General features: G+C 37.6%; 1 protein-coding gene across 2 annotated transcripts in view; it reads right to left on the bottom strand.

Annotated features, from left to right (window-relative positions):
* GABBR2 (gamma-aminobutyric acid type B receptor subunit 2) overlaps positions 1-27,761 on the bottom strand; it is a 3,943,409-nt gene that overhangs the window by 925,059 nt on the left and 2,990,589 nt on the right. For both annotated transcript variants that reach the window (XM_044064587.1, XM_044064586.1), the window contains exon 11: positions 14,977-15,109. In XM_044064587.1, coding sequence (XP_043920522.1) covers positions 14,977-15,109 — 133 coding nt within the window. The remainder of the gene's footprint in view (positions 1-14,976; positions 15,110-27,761) is intronic.

Genomic DNA, 27,761 nt, shown 5'->3' on the forward strand with positions numbered 1-27,761 from the left:
GACTAGGCATTTGCAGTGAGACATAAATTCAAGAAGAAGTTAGAGATGAGGATAAAGTCTGTCTGGGTATTCCTAGACTTGGAGAAAGCATATGACAAAGTCCCAGGAAAGCTGAATTGGGCAGTACTGTGGTAGTTCACGTCCCAGAAACACTGGCAAAATTTGTACAAACTATGTACAAGGACCTAATGACTCAAGTATGAACACTGTTCTCTCTCACAGAGAGGTTTCCAGCAGGAGTGGGTGTGTATCAGGGTTAAGCTCTGTGTCCATTACAGTTGATACTAGTGATGGACTACATTATCAAACAGATTGAAGGGGACAGATCAACATAGTTGCCTATGCAGACAATGTGGCATTACAGGCAGTCTCTGAGCAAGAACTTCAGCAAAGGATAGATGAAAGGAAGGCAAAATTGAAGACACATGGAATGAAACAGAGTACAGCTAAGACAGTTGTCATGGCAGCAAATGCAGGAAATCAGAAGAAGCTGAAAACTGAGATAGAAGGGAAAATAGTGCAACAGGTTAACAGCCTTAAGTATGTGGGAGGGGTGGGCTGAGGAGAAGGGAAGTCTGAATGAAGAGGTCAAAGCTAGAATCAGAGGGGCTGCAACCTCCTGGCACAGACTGTTATGGATAGCGTATGAAATAAGAATGATAAAAAAGCTAAAATGTAAAGTGTTCAAAACTGTGGTGCAACCAGTACTACTGCATGGTACAGAAACCTGGGCAGTAAAGGCAGAGTAGATGAGGAAGCTAGACGTGATGGAAATGAAGTGCCTGAGATGGGTGGTAGGATGCACACTGTGGGACAGACAAAGAAATGAGGACATAAGAGCAGAAGCCAAAGTAGCTCCACTTGCAGAAAAGGTCAAAGAGAACAGATTACAGTGGTTTGGGCACATACGCAGAAAAAGCAGAAGGCTTTCTGGTGAAACAGATTTGAAACAGACAATTAGAAGGCAAGAGGCCTACTGTGCTAGGTCAACTCCTCTTTAGCATCTACTTCTCCGATGTCAAAGCCAATGTCAAAGGCCTGTGGCTAACCGTTTTTGCAGATGATTGCAAACTGGGATCAGTCATTGAATTCCCACAAAAATGAGAACACCCTTCAGGAAGGTTTAATGCAAACACTTGGTGACAGTAATAAGAAAACCCTTTTATGTTGCTCAACTTATAAGCAAAATCATGGCATCTAGGTCCAGAGAGGTTATCATACCACTGTATTCTGCTCTCATCAGACCATCATAGAGTGTAATGGCCCCTTCATTATGCACCTGACAAGACACATGCAGCAAATGGAATGTCCACAAAGGTTCCTTACAAAAAGAATACGAGTAAACACAATGTTCTATGCTGATCGCCTCAAAGTCTTGTGCTTTACTTGGTATCAGCATAAATACGAGTAAACACAATGTTCTATGCTGATCGCCTCAAAGTCTTGTGCTTTACTTGGTATCAGCATAAATACGAGTAAACACAATGTTCTATGCTGATCGCCTCAAAGTCTTGTGCTTTACTTGGTATCAGCATAAATACGAGTAAACACAATGTTCTATGCTGATCGCCTCAAAGTCTTGTGATTTACTTGGTATCAGCATAAATACGAGTAAACACAATGTTCTATGCTGATCGCCTCAAAGTCTTGTGCTTTACTTGGTATCAGCATAAATACGAGTAAACACAATGTTCTATGCTGATCGCCTCAAAGTCTTGTGCTTTACTTGGTATCAGCATAAATACGAGTAAACACAATGTTCTATGCTGATCGCCTCAAAGTCTTGTGCTTTACTTGGTATCAGCATAAATACGAGTAAACACAATGTTCTATGCTGATCGCCTCAAAGTCTTGTGCTTTACTTGGTATCAGCATAAATACGAATAAACACAATGTTCTATGCTGATCGCCTCAAAGTCTTGTGCTTTACTTGGTATCAGCATACTTCTAAGAAGTGAGCTTTGCCTGGCATAAAAAGGCATCCCTGGAGACTGTTTTGATGAATGGTTTGCAGATCCACAAAACAAACAGCCTCAAAATTACTAGATTAAAATACCTAAATTTTGCTTGCAACATAAATAGGACATGTTAGACAGACAGATATGTTTCTCAGAAAATTCCCATTCTCTGGAACAGCCTCCTCATCTATGTGAAGCAGAGTTACTCCCTATCTCTGTTTAAGCACAACTTGGAGCAATGGATGGGTAATCAGAAATTCAGCCGTGGTCTTTCTCCTGTGCCTGTGATGAACAGAGACAGTCAGTGAATCACTCCCTATTATATAAATTAAATTGGCGGTCACATTTGGGCTGCACTACTAAGGGTCCTTGTGGTCATTAGCCTAGTATATACCTATGAACCCATGAACCTATGAATGATAGTGTCTAGTAAAGAGGTGAATGGATTATGTGAGAGAAGACCTGTGACAACAGGCACAATTGTTGAAGGAGGTAAGAAAGTGGCACTGAATAGAGAAAGATGGTTATAGTTGTCCTGACCCCTTGCAGAAAATGAGAAAAAGGGGGGTGTTAATGATGATGATTTCAAACAAATGTTCATATCTCTGGGACCATAGGGTTATTAAAGAAGTGTAAACTGCTAACTCTTCAACACAAACTGATTTTATTGTGGCAATATTCTTCAAGTTCTAAGTCTTAAACTGAATTTTATAAGTCACAGTAAACACAGTAACTATCAAGTTTGTTATATTTTGTAAACAACTTACAATTTCTCAGCAACTACTCAAGCTACACATATACACACACACACACACACACACACACACACACACACACTTTCAGAAGAATGTTGTTCATCCAAGAACTTTCATATGAGACTATTCAGTTCTGTCTGTGCCACTTGGGTGTTGAGATATTTAGAGAAATATAAAACTAATTGTTATTCATATAATATTTGATTATATTGTCATAAAAATCTCATTATCTGCACTAGACAGAGACCAAGTATTAGTGTAGCTGTATTGTCCATCATGTAACTTTTAAGGTAACTTGTATGAGGCTTGGTTTTGGAATTATTAGTGTAAATTTGAACAGGCAATATTAGATGCCTACAGACATCAGTAGGATGCCAGAAAAGAAATGCCTGGAAGTGGTACTAGGCTTTAATGAGTTAAATAGTTTGGAATGTCTCCGTTTAATGGTAATTTACTGTAGTTAAACATTTTCAAACTGTCATACCTGTTTAGAATATCATTGTGCGATACTTTATTAGCTGTGCTATGCAGGACAGAAGTAGGAATTACTTGAGCCTTCTTCTTCCATGCCTTTTTCTCATGGTCTGCACCTTTAATGTTCATTTCTTTAGGAATTGTTCTCATTTCCCCAATGTCCATTTGTTTCAGTAATCCACTTGGGGTCACCAGTATCAGAAATGTATTCTTGCCTTGTGGGTTGCTTAGTCACCAAACTACCCAAAGAAGCCGTGCAAAGTTTTAATTTCCTGTCATTTTTATTTGGAAGAGGGTAGGCCTGTTTGGTATCAAAATCTTTCATTTCTAATGACTTCACATTTAGAATCAATATTGGTAAAGATATAATATTTGTCTTGGTGTATTACAAAAAGCAAGTCTTTTGTTCTTGAACTGTTCAGTGTATAGATTCCCTCAATATATCCCTCTAATAATCTCTCATTTTTCACAACATCTCTATAGATTCCCTCAATATATCCCTCTAATAATCTCTCATTGTTCACAACATCTCTATATCTAATGATCTGAAGCTAAGTACTGCAAAACTATAAGTGTTTATAATTCATTTTTTCATTTGTATTCCTTCTCATTTATCGTCATACAGTTATTCTGTCCTTTTGCACAATAGCTTTTAACACACAACTATTTCTTCAATGTGGTTTTATTCATGGTGCTTTTTTGCATCATGTAAAACATTTTTTTCATCACATGATTTCATTTTTTGAGTACAAAATGGTGGATTTTTTTTTTGTGTGCACCAAACAGTTCTGATGAAGTCCTAATTTAGCTTGTATGAAAAAGCTTAACTGCTTTGGATTTTTGTATTAAAGCATCTTTTTTTTTTAAAACATGTTCAGATTTCATTTTACAGTACATTTTTTTATTTGGTTCTTGGTTTTGTCACTATAAGTTCAATTCCATGTTTGGTTTGGTTCTTGAATTCTGAATCTATCCCACTAATACTCGAAGACCTCACACACTGAGAATTAAATACAAACAACTTTTCTTGGAATGTCATAACATTCTCATAAGTTCACAGGCAATATTATACTCACTAATATATAAAAAAAAACTTTTAGTTAAAGACTCTATAAACCATTCCACTTCTACTGACTGTTAAAAAATGTATTTGAATGATGTAAAAATCTTTCTCTTGGCCAGAATAAAACAGTTCATCTAGTCAATGTAAATATAGTTCTACTTCTATTACCATTGAAAGTTTTTGTGCCATGCAGGACAAGGTCTTTCACAGTTGTGGATCCAAGGGATTACATTTAGCTAAATGTGGATTGTACCAGGCTTTCTAAATTGGGAAGGTACCCTTAGAAAATGTATTTATGAACATAATGATGATATAGCAATAAAGCATGTTACCGACTGTTGTGAGTTTTTGTTCTGGAAAGAGTTGGAAAAAATTCTAGACGGAATATGTAAGAGGAACAATTACAAAATCTGTGAATTAGAGTGGTAGCTCTGATTAGCAGCTGACATTTATCCAGGGACTAATGAAAGATTTACTATTTGCAATCCATTGGCAAAAAAAGCTGGCAAGTCATATTTACATTTGGCAAAAATACAAAAATGGTGTTTGATATTTAATATGAAAGGCTTTATTATGTTTTTCTAGTCAGTAAATGTAGCATTTATACTTGTCATAAACATCACATGTTAGGGCAATAGGCAGACTATGTTCATTCAACATAATTTTATTCTGTGATTCAACTGATTTAATTTTATTATTTAAATGCGCGTTTTTAAAGGATTCCAGATCTTTATGCTGTCTGAACATGGAAAAAGTGCCTAATCCATAATACAATATTTATAAATTGTATTTCAAAGTTCAGAGTGCACTTTCTTCAAGTGCCTGGTATTTTTATACTGTGTCCCATCTGTGTTGGTGTGTTGGTGGCTACTCTGTATAAGTTTCTCAGAGCCTGCTATAGTTTCTGTACATCCCCTTCTAAAGCATAGACATGTTTTGCCCATGAAATTATAAACAATAGCTACTTATGTCATACTTAGGTGGGAATTCAGAAAGATTTGCAGTGGCATGGCAGAGTACTAAATATCAGCTATATCGCTTTGAGAAGTAGTCGGATGCTTTTTAGCTACGTATATGGATCAGCACAGTGCCAGTATTCTGGGAAATAGTCTGCACAGTTAATTAAAGCAGATGAGTTACTGGTAACAGCCGTGCTGTGGAACTACCTGAAGAGGCTGCACTATGACTGGTCACATGACTAACAGGACAAGAATTGCAAGATAGTAGGTCCCATGCTATGTGTACACACATGTACTATGAAGCACCTCAAAGTTGCAACATGTGGACTGTAAGCAGTCCAGTAATGACAAGTGCCAGCTCAGTTCACATAAATGGGAAAGAAATAGGGTAACAGGAAATGCAAAAAGGGGGTATGAGCATGTAGAAGATTGTACACAAGGGCAGCCTGAAGGAAAGATAGGTGGGGAGGAAGGGCATATTTTGGGGAGAGGTGACAATTTTATTCTTCTGGAGAATATGGGTAAATGAGGATGGTATTGCAAGCCAAAATTTTCTAACAGTTATCTACATTATTCCAGCTGGTAACCAAAACATCAAAATAAGTCAGTTGTTAAGGGCCAGTTGGTTAGGTTTGTGGGAATGATAACAGATTTTGATATCTTTATTCTGGAATGTGATAAGGTACTCCAGATATTTACTTCCAGAGGGTATCCAGAGACCTTATTAATGGAAATTATGACTGAAGTTGCTACGAAGAGATCTTCAGGGGTATATGAGCCTATCTTAAATAATAGTGGACAAGTGGTAATGGAAGTATATAAACCAAGTGGTAAGGACAACATCTTAAAAGCAGCTTTTATTACCACCTATACCCTGGGCAGTTCAGCCATAATAGAAAGTGTTAGAAATAATTGGAAAAAAATTTTGGTGGATCCCCTGAATAAAATGGGCAATTTTCCCAGCATTATTTATAAAAAAAGAATAAATCATTTAAATTTTTACTGGAAATTAAAAAAAATCTACCAGTCAAGTAACAGGGAGGGAGGGGACTTTCAAATGTGTTACCTGCCCTCAATGTATGTATACTATGGAGGGGGACCAAGTTAAGCTAATTGGAGTAGAATTTAAGGTAAAGGGGACTTTACTTGTGTTTCACGAAATGTGATTTATTTGGTCCAATGTTTGTTAAGACTGGCGTTTTATGTGGGAAAAACCTGAAGAAGATTGAGGAATAGGGTCTACGAACATCTTTTGGACACCAAAAAGGGCAAGTCCACAAATGCATTATATAAACAGAGACAGATTTTCCAACACACAAATTTGGCTTTAAGGTGATTGACTTTATTAGAAGTGATCCTCAGAGACATATAGTGGATGAACATTTGAATGTAAAAAGAGTTAAAATTGCAAATTAAATTAAATGCAACAAGTTTTCCAGGTTTAAATGAGAGTACTTCCCTGGTTCCAGTGTTAAGACTGAAGCATTATGAATTATGAATGTTGTTTAACAGTTTCCTTACAATAACAAGGTAATTAAAGGCATGTGACCAAAGGGAGAGGTGAATGGTATATATTAAGGCTTGAGTTGATTGTTATTTAACAGTTCTGAGGAAGTTCTTGGTCTAGAATGAAAGCACTTAACTGGAATTTTAATTTAATTTTATTTTTAATAAACGTGTTAATTTAAAAGTGGTGGCTTCAGTTTTCCGATTTGATTTGTGTTGTATTTTGTTTTGTGAACATTTGACTGTTAGATGAGGATGGTAGCCAGAATCTTGTATGGGAAGGATATGGGGGTAGGGAAGCAGCAGGTGTAAAAACCATAAAATGAATAAAGGGATGACACAGACACAAATGGTGGGCAATAGTGAAGAGATACAGACAGACAGACACAGGAAGTGCAACTGGTGATAGACAGGACAAGATTATAGTGAGGGTTGGGGGTGTCAGAAGTAATAAAGGGAAATACAATAGTGAGAGACAGGGCTTGTCTGACCAGCATAGAGGAGAACTCAGCAAAATGGCAATCACCTCCGGGGATGATGACATGGACAGTCTCTGGCAACATGATGGTCAGGCCTGTCTGTTGAACCACAGCACAAGTTTAAACCAAAAAACTCTCATAGCATGTAAAAACTTTAGTAAAGTTACATATACAGGACTTAATGTGCAAACATGCAGAGCATACAGCTTTTGGGTACAACCTTTCTTCAGTGCAAAGACATATATGTGCTCTAACAGCTGTTTTATATCAAAACACAGTGATCACATGACATTCATAGCCAATAAAATCTGAACAAATTAAAACTCTTTCATCATGTAACAATTATATATAACTTCCTAAAAACATATAAATTACCTATACAACATCTATAAGTATATATACACACATGTAAATTATGTACACAAAATAAATGTAAACAATACCTTCGTCTCTTTTGTTGCATTTGCTTCTTAATCAATACTGGCTTAATACTAACTGCTGTGTTTAGTCCTGGGTTACTTTCAGCCTTATTAGTCTTATTATCCTTGCACACTCTCTCAATTCCAATAAATTATAAGTTACCCCCTCTTGCATTCATACTGGCTTAATACCAACTGCTGTGTTTAGTTCTGGGTGACTATCAGCACAAAGGCCTATTATCTATGCATACTCTCTCAATTCCATCAAATTATTTAAGTCCCGCCCCTTACATTCTTATAAATTTATCAATCACTCTGAACACAAAGCTATGTTCATGGCCATCTTTAACTATATGCTTGGCTAATGCATTTGATAAATTATTTCTATGAATCTCAGAGCAATATTCTATTATACTATCTTTTAGCATTAGCATTCTAGGTAGTAAATGTAGTAGAAAACTAAAAGTAGTATTAAGCCAGTGTTGATGATGATGAAAGAGTTTCAATTTGTTCAGATTTTATTGGCTACGAATGTCATGTGATCACTGTCTTTTGATATAAAACAGCTGTTAGAACACAGATATGTCTTTGCAGTGAAGAAGGGTTGTACCTGAAAGCTGTATGCTCTGCACGTTTGTATGTTAAGTCCTCTATATGTAGTTTTATTAAAGTTTTTACAAGCTACAAGCGTTTCTTGGTTTGAACTTGTGCTGTGGTTCGTGGAATTAATATCAGACCTCGTTTACTGCAGGAACTTGAACTATTGCTTGTCAGGCCCATCTGATCACACATTTCTATTAACTACACAAGGAATTTCTTCATGGATTATATGTGGGAGTCAAGCTGATGGTGTTCTTGAGGCACAACCAACCACCATACCAGATACAGGATGATGTAGGGGGAATCCTTTGGGTCACTCTCTGTACAGAAGCATCTCCTAACACCTGAAAACATGGCTAAAGAGGCAACTAGCAAGCAGTCTAAGAGTAGTGGTTGGCATGATGGTTAAGGTGTTTACCATAAGGTACAGGGATTGATTCTCACCTTTGGGGAAGCTGACTAGGATTAAAAATGGCCCACAAAGGCAGCTAGCCTAATATTTTACTATGAACCTATGAACCTTCAGCAGGGCAACATTTGTCATCCTGCTGAAAGATAGGTCTCTCAACCACTAGTGACCCAGCATCAGGAATGTTGTCTGGATTTAAAATTTATAACTATAATCATTTGCTTGTTACTGTGGAACATGCTAATTTATTTGAAAAAGGGCTGACATTTGTTCCAACCAAAAAGGCAGACATTTTAGACATTAAGTTGTTTCCTAGAAATCTCAGTTTTAGCGTTCTTTTTTCAATGTGGAACATATTGACTGTAAACAAAAATTCAGGTGAAGGAAGAAGAGTACCTACAACCCCCCCTTTACATCCCGTTATTTCTCTGTTTGAAAAATTGTGTGAGTATGACATTCACAGTTTATTGAGTAATAATAAAAGAACATTACAACATAATTTAACAGGTGATGACTTGAGATTGTCGACAAATATATCTAAAGATAAGGAGGTTCAGTTAATGAGACACACAATGGGACGGGCTTGCAGGCATGAATATTTTAGATTACAATATGAAAATGGAGACATTGTTATTAACAAAGCAGTATGAAGAGTCATCTAGGAACCAGTTATATATAGCTTACAGTAAAATTGATTGGATTCTGTATGACCTACTGATGCAAGAACAGATAACACCAGTAGAGTACAATCTGGTAAATGTGGAACACCCTAAGTTACCAGGTATATTCAGAATCCCAAAAATTCATACAAATCTCATGGGTCCACCATTAAGACCAGCTCTTGATGTTAAGGGGTCTAAAACTTTGGGCATGGTGAATTTCATTGACAGTATTTTAAAGGGGATGTTAGAAAATGAATTACATATATAGAAAAATTTATGGGATTTTCTTAGGAATGTCAGACAGGAATTATATGCAGATGGTTTGTTCTTGGTAACAATTGATGTCAAAGATTTTTTTCTATGATCCCACGTGATTTGGAAGCCAAATAGTTTTATAACTATTTGATAGAAAATAAGTCCATAGACAAGCGGTTTACTGATGCTCTCAGAATTTTTATTGAACTTATTTTGGAAAAGAACTTTATATACTTTGATGGGATGATATATAAACAAAAGACGTGTAGCTATGGGTTCTAGTTGTGCCCCAGTGTTTGCAAACATAGTAATGGCTTACAGGGAACATTGCTATGTATTCAATTTGAGATATAAAGGGGCATGAATCCTTTACAGTCACTACCTTGATGACTTGATCATCTTTTGGAATGACACTGAAGAAAAACTAATGGAATTTTTTGAGTACAATAATAGTACTACTCAGTTTTAAGGTTTTCTATGGACTGTTCAACTAACGCCTTGAATTAGCTGGATGTACAGATTATTAAAGACATTGTTAATAAGAGATTTGTTTCAAACATTTATAAAAAGACCACAAATTTGAACACCTTACTACATTTTGATACTTGTCACCCCTGGCATCAAAAGAAAGGATGGTAAAAGGGCAGTTGGTTAGATAATGGTATATACTTTTGGACCCTGTTTTGTTTCAAGAAGAAACTGGTAACTTTGGTTTATACTTAGAAGAAGAGGCTACCTAGAGAACTTTCTTGGAAGCATTTTTATAGAAGTCAACACACACAAAAAAAAATGAATGGGTTGTATCCCCCCCCCTTAGGAGAATCAGTACCCCCTAAAGTAGACCTGAACAACAATAAAAAAAAGTGATTACAACCATAGCCTAGCACTCTCTTATAATGGGGATAGTGAAGTCATCTCCCAAATAGTAAGAAGGAACTGGAAGGTCTTCAAATTAGGATGGATTAACAAAGATGCAGTTGGTAACAATCCCTGCATAGTTTTTAGGTGGGATTTGTGTATTAAAAATGATATTGAATGAATGGAAGATAAAAAACAATATTTGTTCGCAACTGAGAGTAACTAGGAAGGGGACATTCAGATGGGGTATGTCACCAGTGTTCTCTCTTATTAGAAATCACTGGCATTAATGTAATGGGGCATGGTTATATCAAATCTGATGTTTATGTTAACTGTAATTCCAAAGGCGTTATATATGTACCTGGCTAAATGTCAGTCATGTGACAAATTTTTTTGTAAGGAAACTGACAGATTTTTTAAAGAAGGGATATACAAGCATATGTATGTTGTTAAAAAAGAAAACCAGACATGCACTGTTTGGAAGCATACTCAGCAGAATGGAGGACATTCTTTTAAGTTGTTTGGGATAGGCACTGTGGGCTTAAGGGGTGGATGATGGAAGTATAAGCTAGAAGTGAAAGCACTATTCTGGCAGATCAAATTATTTGCCACTGGACCTAATGGTCTTAATGACACTATCTCTATTTTACCTATTTTAAAATTGAAATATAGACGTTATGGTGTTTAAATTATTGGGCAAGTTTATTCATTGAATTTACAATTTTTAGATATGTTAATAGAAAAGTATGTGTCATGTAAATTTAAATATAAAATGGGGTGGGTTTGCAATCAAGTTTATCACTTCCTGTTGTAATGTTATATAAGGAAATGATGTTTTTAACTGTTTTTTTTTTATCTCTGATGAAGTCCTGTAATAGTTTATTGGGATGAAAGTGCTTAGAAAGTTTCATTAAATGGTTTTGTGATTTTAGTTGGAGTACCATTATTTACTTCCCGTGTTCCAGACTTTTGTATGGTTTTTAGCATTTGTTTGAATATATATTCTTCGAGCGGTGTAGAGTCCTGGTTGTGTGGCACTTTTTTGGTGTTTTGGTTTGTGGCTTTACTTGGATTTGCTTCTTATATCTGAATATCTTTTAGGAATGCATTTGTATTTCCATGCCCAACATGGTGTTTGCTTATTGAAACTCAGGACTATAGGTTGTTATATTATAGAACGATCTGAAGAAAAATGGCCGCAACTATATGAGGCTAATATGTGGATAAATGCAGAGAAAAGCCCAAATTCTTCTTCAGAGAACTCTTCTTTTTATTTTGGCCCCTCCCATTAGGAGTTGGCACAGCAGATCATCTGTTTCCATTTCTTCCTGTCCCCTACATCTTGCTCTGTCACACCAACCACCTGCATGTCCTCTCTCACTACATCCATAAACCTTATCTCAAGCCTTCCTCTTTTCCTCTTACCTGGCAGCTCCAGCCTTAGCATCTTTCTCCCAGTATACGCAGCATCCCTTCTCAGCACATGTCCAAACCAATGCAATCTCGGCTCTCTGGCTTTATCTCCAAACCGTCCAACCTGAGTTGACACTCTAATACACTTACTATACTCATTTCTAATCCTGTCCATCCTCATCACACCCAGTGCAAATCTTAACATCTTTAACTCTACCACCTCCAGCTCTGACTCCTGCCTTTTTGTCAGTACCACTGTCTCCAACCTGTATAACATAGCTGGTCTTATTATCATCTTGTACACCTTCCCTTTCACTGTAACTGGTACCCATCTGTCACAAATCACTCCTGACACTCTTCTCCACCTACTCCATCCTGCCTGCACTCTCTTCTTCACCTCTCTTCCACAGTCACCATTACTCTGAATTGCTGAGAGATAAGAGACCAAATAGAAATATGGTTGCAATAGTGACATAGTGTTTGTCAGGCAGGCAACTGTTTCACAGTACCTATAGAAAATAACTGAATTGTATGAACAGTGGGACAAGCACAATTCAAATCTCATTATACTGTGTACTAAAGCTGTCTACTGAAAGTGGTATTACTCTGCAGTTACAGAGGTACACCAGCAGAATGCAGACTCTTGTGCTGCTACTGTGGAAGCACATCTAGAAATTTCATTAACGTTGTAGGGACAGTATTGTCAGTGCTCTTCTAGGCAGTTCAGTTACTTGAGCAAAACTTTGAAAGAGTGACCCCTCTGAAATTGATCTAGTCATGCTCCTTGGAGTGGCCTTAGGTCAACTGCTGCCCTAGGCGAAAGGGCTCCAAGGCACCCCCCACCACACCACCCGGTGCCCCATCCTGGTCTACCTACACCAAATAAATACTGGAAAAGTGCCCCTAATAGAGCAGCGCCCTAGGTGGCCGCCTAGTTGGCCTATGCCTATGGCTGGCTATGGGGACTGTGACACAAACATCCAACAGGACTACTTTGAAATTTCTGGTGTTGAAACAGACTTGAAAATTCTAAATGTGCACAGACTGGTTAACACACACACACACACACACACACACACACACACACACACACACACACACACACACAAATGGTAAGCACATATATACACATATGCAGATGCAGATATATGATCTACGTCACGTGGATATCTTGTTCTATATGTTGTAAATATTCTTATGCAACCATTCTCAGGAATTGTAAACCTGGAAAAAGTTAAATCTACCTCATGTGAATATCTTGTTCTATATTTTTGTAAATATTCTTCATCAATGTACTGTAAAATGTTTTGAAACATCTGCTATGTTAACTTGATTGTAACCTTATATATACTGTTTTTAAATTTTAACCTTATACATATTGGTATAATGTATATGTCTCAGAGCTTTTCTCCCCGGGCTTCTACTGAAAATGGACATATATCCAGTTGGACTAGCCCGGTCAACAAATGTAAAATAAATAAAATAAATAAATATGTAACATCAGGTTGTTATTGTTTCATCCATTAAAATCCATCACTGCTCACTAATTGCAAAAATGCCTTGACATCCAAAGATTTGTTGCACTGCCACAGAATACAATACCCAAATGAGATTTAAAGGAGCACTACTTTTCCAGTTTAGCTATTTGCCCTCATGAAAGCTACTGGGCACATACTTAATATCCCCCTTTACCCTGTGTGCTATTCAGACTAAAGTTACACAGTTCTGCCATCCTGTGCTTACTGTGCCACTGTATAGTAAACCACTACAGTGCTGTGCCTTTTATAGTAATATGTTACTGCATCATGAGCATGTACTGTTCTGCTCTATATAGTAATATTAGTGCTCTGTAACCATATAACTCAATAGTCCTAGGTGAAGTTTGTTGGGCTGTACTGTTGAAGGCCTTAATGACGTGATGGTCGTCCTCAACATATCATTCCACAATGCCAATTGCTACATATCATTGTATGTAATATGATAAATGATTCTCCCAACATCCTCAAGAACCACTCCTCCCATTGGTGGTGCTAAGTACGGCACTGAAATAAACAACATGTAGTGGGTGTCAGTCCAGCAAAGAGATGTTCACTTCTGGTTCTTGATCATGTGTTTGTCAGAAGGACACCCAGATTACCATTCAAGTTACAGATTACAGATACTGATATTGAACTGGGTGCCTGTTACAAAGTTCATAGGTTCATAGGTAGGTACTAGGCTATTGGCCCTAGGGCCTATATAAGCCTAGCCAAAAAGGTATCCTGGCTTTTGCCACCCACAAAAATTATTTTCCTGTGCCCCTGTCGAGCAGAGCCACAGAGGTGATCTTAGGGGTGAATTTCCTATTTCCCATCCAATCATCAAGATTTTTCTTGAAGAGTGCTAATGAGGAGCTCTGTTTCACATAGATAGGTAGTCTGTTCCAGAGTATGGAAAGTCTCTGGGACAGGAATCTATCCCTCCAGCATGTTCTGTTTATTGTGGTGACAAGGTTTAGGTCCCTAGAGTGTGTAGCTTGGAGGGATTGGGATTTCTTTACGTGGAGCCTGTCCAACAGCTCTGGGTTTGACATAGCTTTGTATGTTAGGCAGAGATCGCCTCTGAGTAGGTGATATGCGACGGAGTATTTTATTTATAAATATATATATATATGTATATGTATATATATATATATATATATATATATATATATATATATATATATATATATATATATATATTTATAGTATTTATATGAGACGGAGTTTGAAGTTTTCAAATAATTTCTGCCAGCTTGAATTCATTACATTTTTCTAGTCATTAGTTTGTCTTACTGATACAGCATGCCCACTTTATAGACATTGTTAGCATTTTGTCACAAAATTGTACTTATTTTAAAATACATATTTAAACAAAATTATGTATCACTTGATAGTTACATGCAAACAATTTAGATTTTGGAACATTTATTTTATGTACACACTGTTGGGATGCTCTGTGTTAAAAAAAAAAAAAAAAAAGTGATGCCACATTACAGATATTGAAGAATATTGTTATGACTTTATTTACTGGCTTCTGGGCTTTCCAGATGCCAGTTTCTTTAATACTGCAAATTGAAATATGAAGTTGCAAACTGAATAGAATAAAAGCAAACTGAAACATCACTGAAATATCATGCTTTACTTACAGTGCAGAGTGTTTCAAATGTACTAGTTGATACAAAGGATCTATCAAGGCCAAAAAGAAAGATAGATGCATAAGAAAGCATTCCTCCAAGGATAATAAGGTTGTTCATGTATGGACTGGACATCTTTATCATTCTGCAGACAGAAACAGACAGATGGTACATTTAGTAGGACAAGGTCAGTTTTACATTGTTAGAAACATAATGAACAGCTATTTGTTCAGTATGAATAATGATTCAGACAAAAAAAATGAAAAAAAGAAATCCAGCTTACAGAATTCAGATGAGACGATATAAACAGATGACTTTAAATATTTGCGATACAAGAAATGAATGTACTGTCACTGAAGCTCTGCACATGAATGTTGCATATCAGCTACACGGACAGCAAAATATGGAAGTCATAATTTTCTCTAAATTATATGCATTTATCATTTAACTGAATTAAACAAGTCTCACAGAAATGGATAGCATGAGGAAAAAGAAGTTGTGATTAAAATTAATTTATTGTTTGTAAAATCAGAACATGATCATTTGTGCTTCAGCATTTTCTAGTTTCTGACTTTAGAACTTCCTAGTTCCTGGCCTTGGACCACTTTATATACTTTCCCATAATTTATGAATACAGTTTTCTGAAATCTCATCACAGAATTTCTTTACTAAAATTCCAGTGCAGGTCTGAGAAAAACAGAAATGTAGTTATTGAAACTGAGCAGAGCATAAACAGCCACTAGATGATTCGCGAGTAAAATCTTAGCATAGCAGGAGGAGTTACTGCCTGCATGCTGTGTCATAAACAGCCATTAGATGTATCATGAGTAAAATCTTAGCATAGCGGTAGGAGTTACCACCTGCATGCTGTGCTGTGGAGGAGATGAATTAGGCCACTGGGAGATTGTCTGCTTTGGTCACTTACCTTGCCCATTCCTAGAAAATTATTCTGAGGTGAGACTCTACCTCAGGCCCACTGAGTCACAAGACTGCAGAATGCAGTCTAGATTCCACCATCTTATCCTTCTTCACGTGGGTTTATTAGTATGTAAAAGTCTGCAATGATACACAACAGCTAAAAGGAGCTGCTATGTTCCTGCTTGTGTGACACATTCTTCTTAATAATACAAAACAGAGTTATACGCTTATAAAAGACATCATCTGTCCTTGAGGCAAGATGCCTTAAAATGATACGATAGCACATCACTTTATTAGTCAGTAACAGTCAACTTATACACAACAGACAGATTATTATTATCCTGATGAGAGGCAGCTTAATGTGGACCAGCACTTAACTGAGTAACTAAACCTCATGGTAATGATATTACTGGCCGGCGACTGTAGTGGAACATTTTATAAGTACTATACAGGAAAAGGTGCATTAACTATAACTTTCTAACAGAATGAGGATCGATAAGAAAAGTGAGAACAGTGGAGCTCAGCATCTACGGGGATTAAGTTAATGGCTTGTTAGGCATTAATAGTGATGACTGGCTACCCATATACAATTTAGTACCTGTTGTACAGTCACTATTCTTAACTTATGGCATGGACACAGCAGTGAGTAATTGTTTCATAGTCGAGCCAGAATCTTTGGTGCCTCTTTATGCTCGTGTACATAAGGCCTTAAAGAGGAATATAAATTATATCAACACGTTCACTTAATGTAAACTCTCTTACTATATCAAAAAGATTAAAGTGCCACTGTTAATTACAACAGTATACAGTCTCTTTGAAAGTTTAACATTAAAAACCTGAATAAGGATGAGTATTTGAAGTACTACTGCAACTGCTTAATGCTGAAAAAAAGCCCTTTACTACTTGACATTAGCTTTAAAATCTGTGAGAAATAGCAATGCTTTCATGTTCTGAAGACAACTCTTGACAATATAGATTCTACTGAGTCCGTGTTTTTTATTCTCTGAAAACCTTAACACATAGGACCTGCTCCATACCACTGCAATCTTACTGTCGCAAGTTTCTTGTATTCAGATGAGACACTGAGGCACTGTGATGGGTTCAAGTTGTCTATTGTACATACACACACCAGCAGCTGTAACTGGAACATGCTAAATGACTGACTCATTACTACAAATACTCTCACATGTCCATCTCCATTTATGCCTGCATTCACTCTGAACGACTACACAAAATGGCACCGATCTTGCACATGCTTAGTAACGTATATAAATGTGTTATCTAGCTACAGTAGCTGACTAGGTACAATACACACAATGATCTACACTTACCACAACTACATTTAACTGACATAAGAGAGCTTCAAAACCTGAAGCAAACGCTAAAACTTGAGAACCAATAAGTATGAATAGTTTGGAGAATCCATACATGGAACTTGTGATATATTGTTCATAAGACTAAAAATACCCAGCAAAAGTGCACTTGCCTAAATTTCATACAGCACCCTGGTAGCACTGGTATAATTCTTGTGATCACTGGCATCACTGTATAAAGAGCAGATGCACATTTCACAAAAAATTGTAAAGAGAATACTTGCTTTGGGGCAAAAATACAGGATATGATAACAACTAGATTAAAAGACTGCAAGCTCACAGACAAAAGTATGAGATGGTCATTGCTCATACAGGGGTCAACAACCTTCTGCATCTCACACTGCATGACCTTCTGCTGGACCTATGGCCACTTTCCAATATTTTATAATTACCCATATTTCAAACAAGATTCTTCATTATCTGAAATAACTCAACAATGTTTGCTCAAAATCATAATATTTAATGACTGGCTCAGGACATGTTATCACCAAAATGGGAAGCCTGGCTACCTGGAAGGAGATACATGAGTCTTCAATCTCAGTGATAGTGAATTGGCCACATAGTGTTATGTATTGTCTGTTTGGGCCTCAGGACTTTAGTAATAATGATGTAGGAGCATACCTCTCAATCTGCTGACATCAAAAATCTGGGTGAACACTTATGAAAAGAAGATACTTCTGGGCAAAAAAAAATATATATATATCTGGACCACTACTTAGCATACATGTTGCATAGCAAATAGCATAACCTCACCCACTTCAAGTGGAATTGTAAGCTATAAAAACACAAGTTTTAAAAACCAAGCATCAAGTAATAACTAGAGTCTAAATGCTGAGATATCACCAGCATTAAGCTCCAAAATCCAGGCAAAAACATTGTCCAGGAGACCACTGCATGCAGAAGCAACAGGAGCACAAAAGAGACAAAATATAATTTTATTATAGAATTAAAAAGAAATGAGATGTCATATTAAAAATGCAGGTGTGGCAGCCACCAGCCAAAATCATCTTGCTAAATTCATACTTTCAGGGGAAACCTTTGAAGGCAAAAGTGAATGCCATCAAAAGCTGGCGGCCACCCAGTCACTTGCAGTTGCAGTGCAGTTAAGTTTAACAAACATAGGGGTGGGGTGTGTGTGTCAGTGCGTGGAACTGTGTGCACGACAGTCTGTAAGTATGTATGTGACTCACTTTTTTTAATTTCTACAAGTCTTTTGAGCTTCTAATACCATGACGGGAATGGACCCTATTCCTAAGTCAAAGTATGATTAAAGATCATGAAATTAGTATTGTTTCACTCTTTAATGTGAGACAAAAGTGCTCTTCGCAGCACCCACAATGTGCCCAGTAATGACTCCTTCTGCAATTCATACGGGGTTACATGAACTGGTAAGATAACTAAATATGATTGTAAATTCTTTTTTATAAGACCCATTGCTCCTACTATTATTGGAACTGTCTGGGTATCTTTCTTCCACATGGCTCTCATTTCTGCATGCAGATCCAGGTATTTTATGACTTTGTGTCTCTTAATATGCAAGACACTGTAGTCACTGGGTGTGGCAATTTCAATGATCAATGCTACTTTTATCTTCTTTTCTTGGACCACTATATCCGTTTTTCTAGCATCTATCTTTTGAACTGCTGGTAATGGGCGATCCCACGTGATATAAACTTCATCATTTTCTATGATTCTTTGTGGCTCATGTTTTCAGTGTTTTTCAGCCACTTCAATACCATAATGTTTGCACAATCTCCAGTGTAACAGTCTTGCCACATTATTATGCCTTTCAGTATACAGTCTCTCTGCCATTAGTGGGTTGCAACCAGCAACAAGGTGTGTCTGTTTCCAATTCGGTTTTAGAAAACCTACATTTGTTTGTTTCTCCCACATGCTCGATGGACTTTGTAAACCAGCATGTATGTAGCCCACTATCTTGGGCTGCCAATATTAACCTTTCTTTTATTGGTTTGAATTCACCTGTCCTTAACCATTCCTGCTTTCCTTCTTGATCAACATGAGGCTCTTCCAGAAGTTTTCTATACATGCAACTATATTTATGGTTTTTCCACATTTCTTGCCTTCTCATTTAGTCTTTCACCTTCTATTCTTTCTTTTGTTTTTAGCATATTCAGTTGCTGCCTGGTTTTTATCTACTTCTGGTTTGATTTCCATTCTTGCTTGACATCAATATGGTTCTGCTAAATTAAGCAGAGACATCATCTTAGATTTATTCTCCTCATGTTTCAAAACTTTCACCACATTTGGATCTTGTGAGGTCAGTAGATATGTGTGAAGTCCCACAAGTGCAGCTCTATACATGTAATCAATTTCAAAGAGGCCCATCCCTCCTTCGGAACAGGGAATATATATTCTTGGTATACATTGATTTTTATAAATCATTTGGTGAGCATGAAGCATCCTTCTTGTTTTAATATCCAATCTATACAACACTTTTTGGGGCCAGTCAATCACTCCAAAACTATAAGTTAGGATACGAAGAGCAAACTGATTTATAGCTTGGATCTTGCTCCTAGATGTCAATGCTGTTTTCAGGATTAATTGAAGTCTTCTAAAGTATTCCTTACTGAGTTTTATTTGCATTTGTTCATATTTTATTGCTTATCCCTCATCAGTTCCCAAATATTTATATACTCCCTCTTCCTCAAGTTCTCTTATATCACATTCTTGTCGCAAACTGATGTTTTCCTGGTGCTGCAGTTTTCCTTTTTAAAGGTTGCTTTTGCACATTGATCAAGACCAAATGACATTCCAATATCATCTGAAAAAGTTTTGACAACCTGCAGCTGTGCTTTCAGTTCCTCATCTGATGAGCTATGCAGTTTTAAATCATCGACAAAGAGAAGATGAAAAGTCATTAGACTTTGTTTTTTCTGGGAGCCAAATTGTAGCCATGGCCTAAGCTGTTAAGTAAACATCTTAATGGATTTATGGCAATGCATGAATAGCAATGGTGATAGAGAGTCACCCTGGAATATCCCCCTTTGAATTTTTATCCCTGGGATAATAATCTATCCTTTATCATGGCTTAACTGCAAAGTGGTCTGCCATTGTTTCATGGTTACTATAATGTAGTCAATCAGTGTAGGGTGTATATTATACATTTTTAAGCTCTGTTTTATCCATGAATGTGGGATACTATCAAATGCTTTTTTGTAGTCAATCCATGCCATACTTAGATTCTTCCCTTTCTTACAGTTGTCCACTATAACTTTATTTAACAACAAATGATCCTTTGTTCCATATGACTTTCTTTTATTGCCCTTTTGTTCTACTGCCATAATTAAGTTTTCTTCTAAATGACTATAAACTCTGTCGGCATCAATTCCCATGTATAGTTTATATGTCATTGGAAGACAAGTTATTGGTCTATAATTTTTAGGATAGCTTGCAGGTTCACTCTTAAGTAAGAGCATTGTTTTTCCTGTTGTTAAACCAGTGAGGTGTCTGTCTGGGGTGCACATATAAATAGTTCTTACTCATGGCTAAATCCTCATGCAAAGATGTTAATACTTTTAACCAAAAGTTAGGTACTGCATCTGGGCCTGGGGTTTTCCAGTTGAAAGCTTTTCTTAACTTTGTTTCAATCTCTCTGGCTGTTACTTCATCCTATTCCATAACCTGTACCTTTAAACTTCTTATTCTTTCTTTTACTTCTTCTATCCATTTAGCATCTTTGTTATGTTCTGCAGGATCTTCATAGATACTTCTCCAAAAAATATCGCTCTGTTCTTTTTTTGGTTGTCTTTTGATTCCTTTTACCTTATTTCCCAATTCTCTATAAATGTATTTGGATCATCAATAAATTGCTTACTTTGTATTTTTCCTTTATATTTATCTTCGTATCTTCTAAGTCCTTCCGCCTGTGCTGAAATGTTTAGTTTGTTATTTACGATACTGCACGATAGATTCTGGTCTGCTCTAATACTGCCCATTGCTGTTATCACTTCTGTCTTTCTTAGTAGTTTTGTTGATCTGTTCCTCCTTCTATAATCTTCTAACAGTGACATTTCTTGTCTTAGCTGCTTTATAGTTTTCTCTCCTTTATACTTCCATGATGGTATTCACTTTCGCCCCTTCCTTTCCTTTGCTACCCTGTGTTCCTGTGGTAGAACTTTTTCAGTTATTAATTTAGCAGCCCAGTAATATATTTTCTTTACTTCTGTTATATTGCATGGATCTCTATGAACAGTCCTAATTACTGCATTGATTTGTTTTATCAAAATTCTGACTTTTGGGGTTTTATTAACTTTCTGCAGTCTATTTCTTTCATTGATTTTGATATATATATGTCTATTAAATCAAGCAACTCTTCTCTTAACTCATTTTCTTCCAAACTGAGAGCACACTCCTTATTTCTCTGTGTCTATGTGTGCATGCATATGTTTATAAATGTTTGTGTGTGTGTGTGTGTGTGTGTGTGTGTGTGTGTGTGTGTGTGTGTGTGTGTGTGTGTGTGTGTGTGTGTGCATGTGTGTGTGGAAAGTGCATACGGGTGAATGGTTGAGTGTTTTCTGTATGTGTAATCAACTGTAGGGGGGAGCTTGTTTACTGAAAATTGGATGCATTTCTGAGAATGTCTGGAAGAGAGAGAGAGTGTGTGTGTGTGTGTGTAAGTGTAGGGGGGATCATTGTCAATGTGATGTATTGGCCACTAGAGAGAACACTACCACCATCGGGTCTGAAAGTGCCATCGTGCAATTCAAACACATGCTAATAATCCAGTAATGAAGTCTTTCTTATGACTCTGAAATGCATTTTTATCATCATTGAAGTAATTGATCTACTTGCAATAGGCAGTTATTATTGTTGGGGAACTTTTTTCCCCTAAATTCCAGGGCTATTTTCCTTCTGTAGCCTGTTTTTGTTAAGCTCCAGAACTTTTGATTTGCAGTTCCTGTTATTCAGACTGCAGTTACTTGAGCTAAACATGATAAATTTCACTTCAGGCAGATGGAAGGAGTATTAGCTCCAGATTGTTGTGGACTGATGTAAGAGGACCAGGAACTATTTTACAGCACAGTTTATTCAGAAATCATTTGTACATGACAGTTTTATCAAAAGATGCCAGCCTCAAGGTTTTCATAACAGACATAGGCTAAAACTATGTGCAACCTCTTCTGATTATTTGTTGACTAAAACATTTAAGTGTTAACATGCAAAGTCTGTGTAGTTTTTCCAGACCATTTAATATATTTTGGAAGTTCAGCATCAAGTTTCCACTGTGGCTTTTCATGCCAACCTCAAAATGAAGTAAAAGAAAAGCAATCCAGCTTAGTATGGATCTTACAGAATTTCTCTGCAGGTCTTGGGGTGTTAAGAAGACATTTATTTCTTTTGTTATAATTCAGACATATATTTAAATCTGATAATACACAGAGTAATCTTGCTCATTATTTATGTTACAACATTACAAAAAAACCTCATAGAAAATACATATACATCCAAGTAAAGTGCAATTGTTCTAAACATTAGATGCTGCTTTCTTAATACACCAAATTTACTGCAGTGCAACTCAGCAGCTTTCTTCTCATAGCTGCTTTGTTCATAAAAAGCAAAAATGCTAAGAAAATTTTGACTAAAAGTGACAGATACTATTTACTCATAACAAATATAAATGTGTGTCCTTCCCTAGAATAAACACACATTAGAGCAGACAAGAAAACAAGTAAATCACTAGGTAAAAGCAATATTTACGGCTGTATTTTAGCTGTGTAAGGTCAGACACAGTGAACCCCTGTCTGTACTAATTGGTAGATTAATTGCACTTAGGTGAATGTCTTTTGACAAGTCTTCTCTCTGTGCATTGTACAGTGTGCACGGATCAGGTAAAAAGAGGAATGTCAGTGACAATCGAATGAGTTGACTCAGGATTACTGTGTCTTTTCCACTACAAACAATGCCTTTGACTCTGTGGCTCAGCGCTCCTCTTCCTGCTCACAGTCTCATGTAGTCGTGGCTCTACTGACATGGGTGCAGCAGGCTTATGATGTGGTGGGTGATGGATCAAACGTTAGAAAACTGTAACTTAATTTAAAGGTGCCACTCAAAGATTTGTGGCACCTTGTTGTTTTAGTGCAAAATTTGGTATTTTCTGTTAAAAACTAGATATTGAAAAATACATACAAGAGCTCTTTTCCAGACTGTCATCACTCCTCTGGGGGAGTTCATACACTGAGGTCTTATATTGAGTGGGACATCTAGTGCCCTGTTCAGTTTGTTGTAGTCCAAACCCCATGTAGACTTGGTATAACCGGAAACATACCCTAACAAAATGAGGTGAGGGTGGACCACATAACCAAGTACGCCAAGTGGACAAACAAAGTTTTCTTACTCCCAGAAGACTATGAAATCATCAGTGACACCAGGACATCTGTACTTTGCAACATGTTATGGAGTACTTTACCAATCATGTTGCAGATAACCAAGGAGTGAACTTATTCAAAAGTTAGAATGCTGCAGTGAGACTGCCACTGCAAACTATGTACAGTTTGAAAGCAAAACATGCTGGTGGGATAGGTTCCTGAACCAGAGACTCCCCATACTCTGGAACAGACTGCCCATACATGTCAAGCAGAACACCTCCTTGGCCCTCTTCAAAAGGAACCTTGATGATTGGATGGGAGATAAGAAATTCACCCCTGGGATCACGTCAGTTGCCCTGCTAGACAGGGGTCCAGGGAAGTAAATAATGTGGGAAGAAATATCCAGGGAATTGTTATGGCTAGGCTTATATAGGCCCTTGGGCAGATAGCCTAGTACCAGCCTATGAACCTATGAACCTATGTACATTCTGAAAGTTGCAACTTTAGATGCTTGTGCACTGCAAATTTCAGGCTAAAAGAAGAAGACGAAACACATACATGAGTGTTGTAGCAACTGCTGATTAGTACTATGATTCCAGGGTTGCCCAACCTCAGGACTATACACTGAGTTCTCAGTTTTTGTTCTGCAAAAACAAGTATTGCCTTCCCTTCAAAGTTATGCAAACCTGAATATGTATGGACACCAGGGACAACCACATTATTTATATGCAGCCCTATTTTCTCAACTTTGATGTTTAGAACAGTGGATGTTTAACTTAGATTTTGTGAAATATCATGTTAGATTAATGTAGGAGGTACTCTATCTTCATAAAGGTCACATAACTGAAACTGTATATTTTAGATGTGGGAAAAGGGACACATTGCTAAAATATTCTACAACTAATAATGAGCGTGCCATGTCTATTAAAAATGCAATTTCTATCCAACACGCTGCTGAAGAAAATTTACCAATTAAATGTGATAGAGTAACATCCAGAATGATAATATCAGCGTATTGATGTACTAGTAAATTAGCTAACATGCACTGTGGCAATTGATGAGGAAAGAACTTAAGAGTGTTGTTGGATTATGGAAGTAAGTTTACACTTATTAGGAAACTTTATGTTTACAAATAAAAAAATGTAGCAAGAGAAAGGTAGAAGAAATATAAAATCTCCCGGAAGGCTTTTTTGCCAAACCGCTAGAGTGATTTTATTAAAGTTTTGTTATACTCTTTGCGGTTGCAGCTTTATTCACTGGCATAGTACTTTTTATATAAAGGTAGAGGAAATATATGTTTAAAGAGACAGAAGGCAGTGTTACATAACACATGTGAAAGTTCAGATACTGATGGATAAAATATTACATACTGCAAGTATAGCTCCTAATTTACCATAAGGCACGGTAACGATTTTGTGGGTGAGGAAAACGGTAATATACTCTGAAGCCTGAAATACCTCAAGCAAAAATTGGGAAGGACAGCAACTTGACACACTACTAAAATACAGAGCTCAGAATATACCCTGAGTAAACATGGCAGAGGGTACTAGCAGCATAAAACTTACACCCTTGAATACACCCATAGCATGAATAGGGAAAGTTGACAAGCGCCTAATACTACAGTGGATATAAAAAGTGTACACACCCCTGTTAAAATGCCAGGTTTTTGTGATATAAAAAAAAAAAACGAGACACAATAAATCATTTCAAAACTTTTCCCACCTTTAATGTGCCATGCTGATAAGACTCCTACCCAAGAAGACTGAATGCTGTAATTAAATCAAAAGGTGCTTCAACAAAGTATTAGTTTAAGGGTGTGCACATTTATGCAACCAGCTTATTGTATGTTTTTTATTTTTATATTTCTTCCCCTAACAGATTTGTTTGCTTTCAATTGAATTGTACAGGTTATAGGTCACATTAAAGGTGGGGAAAGTTTTGAAATTATTTATTCTGGTCTCATAGGTTCATAGGTTCATAGGTATGTACTAGGCTATCAGCCCTAGGGCCTATAAAAGCCTAGCCAAATGAGGTTCCCTGGCTTTTGCCACCCACAAAAATTATTTTCCTGTGCCTGTCGAGCAGAGCCACAGCAGTGATCCCTGGGGTGAATTTCCTACTTCCCATCCAATTGTCAAGGTTTCTCTTTAAGAGGGCTAATGAGGAGCTTTGCTTGACATGAATGGGCAACCTAGTCCAGAACAAGCGAAGTCTCTGGGATAGGAATATATCACTCCAGCATGTTCTGTTTATTGTGGTGACAAGGTTTAGGTCCCTGGAGCATGTGGCTCGGAGAGATTGGGATTTCCTTAAGTGTAGCATGTCCATCAGGTCTAGGTTAGACATGGCTTTGTATGTTAGGCAGAGGTCACCTCAGAGTAGGCGATATGAGACAGAGTAGAGCTGGAATTTTTTGAGATGGACGGCGTAGGGCATCTGTTTGAGGCTGGTAATTCTCTTATTGAGGTATGTCTGTGGCCTTTCCAGCTGTTGCGGATGTCTTGCGAGGTACATGCCAAATGGGGCTTTGTACTCTATGATGGGTATAATAAGGGATGAGTAGAGAGGAACGATGATCTCTCTTTTTCTGGAGGAGAACCCCTTTGTGATGAGGTGTGCCATGTAGAAGGATATCCTGACTACTGTAACAGCATGATTATCAAAGGAGAGACTACCATCCAAGGTCTCTTATCACACTTTTGGTGTTTAGTAGGCTACCACCTATGTGGTAGTTCATGGGTATAGAGTTTTTACCAAAGGGGATGACAATGCACTTCTTAGCATTGATCTTTAGGCCATGACTTTGACACCAAGCGTCAGTCTCAGTGAGGCCTCTTTGTAGAATGTCCAGATCCTTAGGTGAATCAATTATGGCTCCTAGTTTGCAGTCATCTGTGAATTTCATTAGCCAGAGACCAGCTGTATTAGCCTGGACTTCAGAGAAGTAGATACCAAACAGGAGAGGACCCAGGACTGAACCCTGTGGTAGTCCGCCTGTTACTGGTCTGAAGTCGGATTTGGAGTCAGCTACTTTCACTGTGTGGGTTCTGTCAGTGAGCCAGTTGGCCACCCATCTTGTGACATATGGATACATGCCTAGTCCAGTGAGTTTATCTATAATGCCAGAGTGGTGGATGGTGTTGAAAGCCTTGGCGAGGTCAAGATAGGCTGTATGCACCACCTTACCCTCGTCTACGGCTCTGGTGACTGCTTTGAAGAAGTCAGTCAGGTTTAAGAGGCATGCTCTATCTTTTACAAACCCAAACTGAGTGGGGTCCAGAGTTTGGAGTTACCCATGTCTTTGTTTGTAAGCTCTAGGATGATGCATTCCATGGCCTTGCAGATCAGGCTCATCAGGCTAATGGGGCAGTAGTTCCCGGAGTCTGTGATGGCACCCACTTTGTGGAGTGGGATAACTGTTGCTGTGCGACATTCCATAGGCACAAAGCCTGAAGTGAGGCTATGGTTGATCATGGTACTTAGGTGGGGTGCCAGTTTGTTCTGTAGTTCATGCAGAACGCAGCCTGGGATGTTGTCTGGTCTCGTGAATGCTGTGTTCTTGGCTTTAGAGAATGCAGTCTTTGCCTGTGCAGATGTGATTTCAGGGGCTTTGCAATCATCCGGTATGGGGATGGGCCCTTTGGGGGGTGGGGGGGGGTGAAGTTAGCACTGAACCTTTGTGTCAGGATGTTGGCAATATCAGTTGGTTCGGTAAATCTAGTGCCATTGTGCTTTAGTTCAGAGCAGATTTGAGTGTTGTCATTGAGATTCTTGACATAGCTGTAGAAGGCTTTGTGGTTGTATTTAGAATCCATGGCTATTTTATTTTCGTAACAAGCTTTGGAGGACTTTATGAGGGATTTCAGCTTCTTGCTGATGCTGACCAGGGAGTTCCTGCAGTCCTGGGAGTTTACTCTTTTTTGCAACAGTTTCTTCCTTCTGTTGTAGAGGTTGTTTATGGCAGGGGGCCACCACCAGATTGGCTTTCTTTTTCTGGAGGATAGCATCTTGGTTCTGTTGGGGATGGCACGGTCCATGCACTCGTATATGTGCTTACACAGTGCATTTGTATATGATACAGCAGTCACGCCACTATTTTCTATCTTTGTGGGTATATTGACGTTTGCCACTTCTGACTTAAGAAGCATGAAGTTGGCTTTGGAGAAGTTTTTTACGGTGG

The sequence above is a fragment of the Protopterus annectens genome, chromosome 3.part0 (assembly GCF_019279795.1).
Source record: "Protopterus annectens isolate FY-2018-M chromosome 3.part0, PAN1.0, whole genome shotgun sequence".
NCBI lineage: Eukaryota > Metazoa > Chordata > Ceratodontiformes > Protopteridae > Protopterus > Protopterus annectens.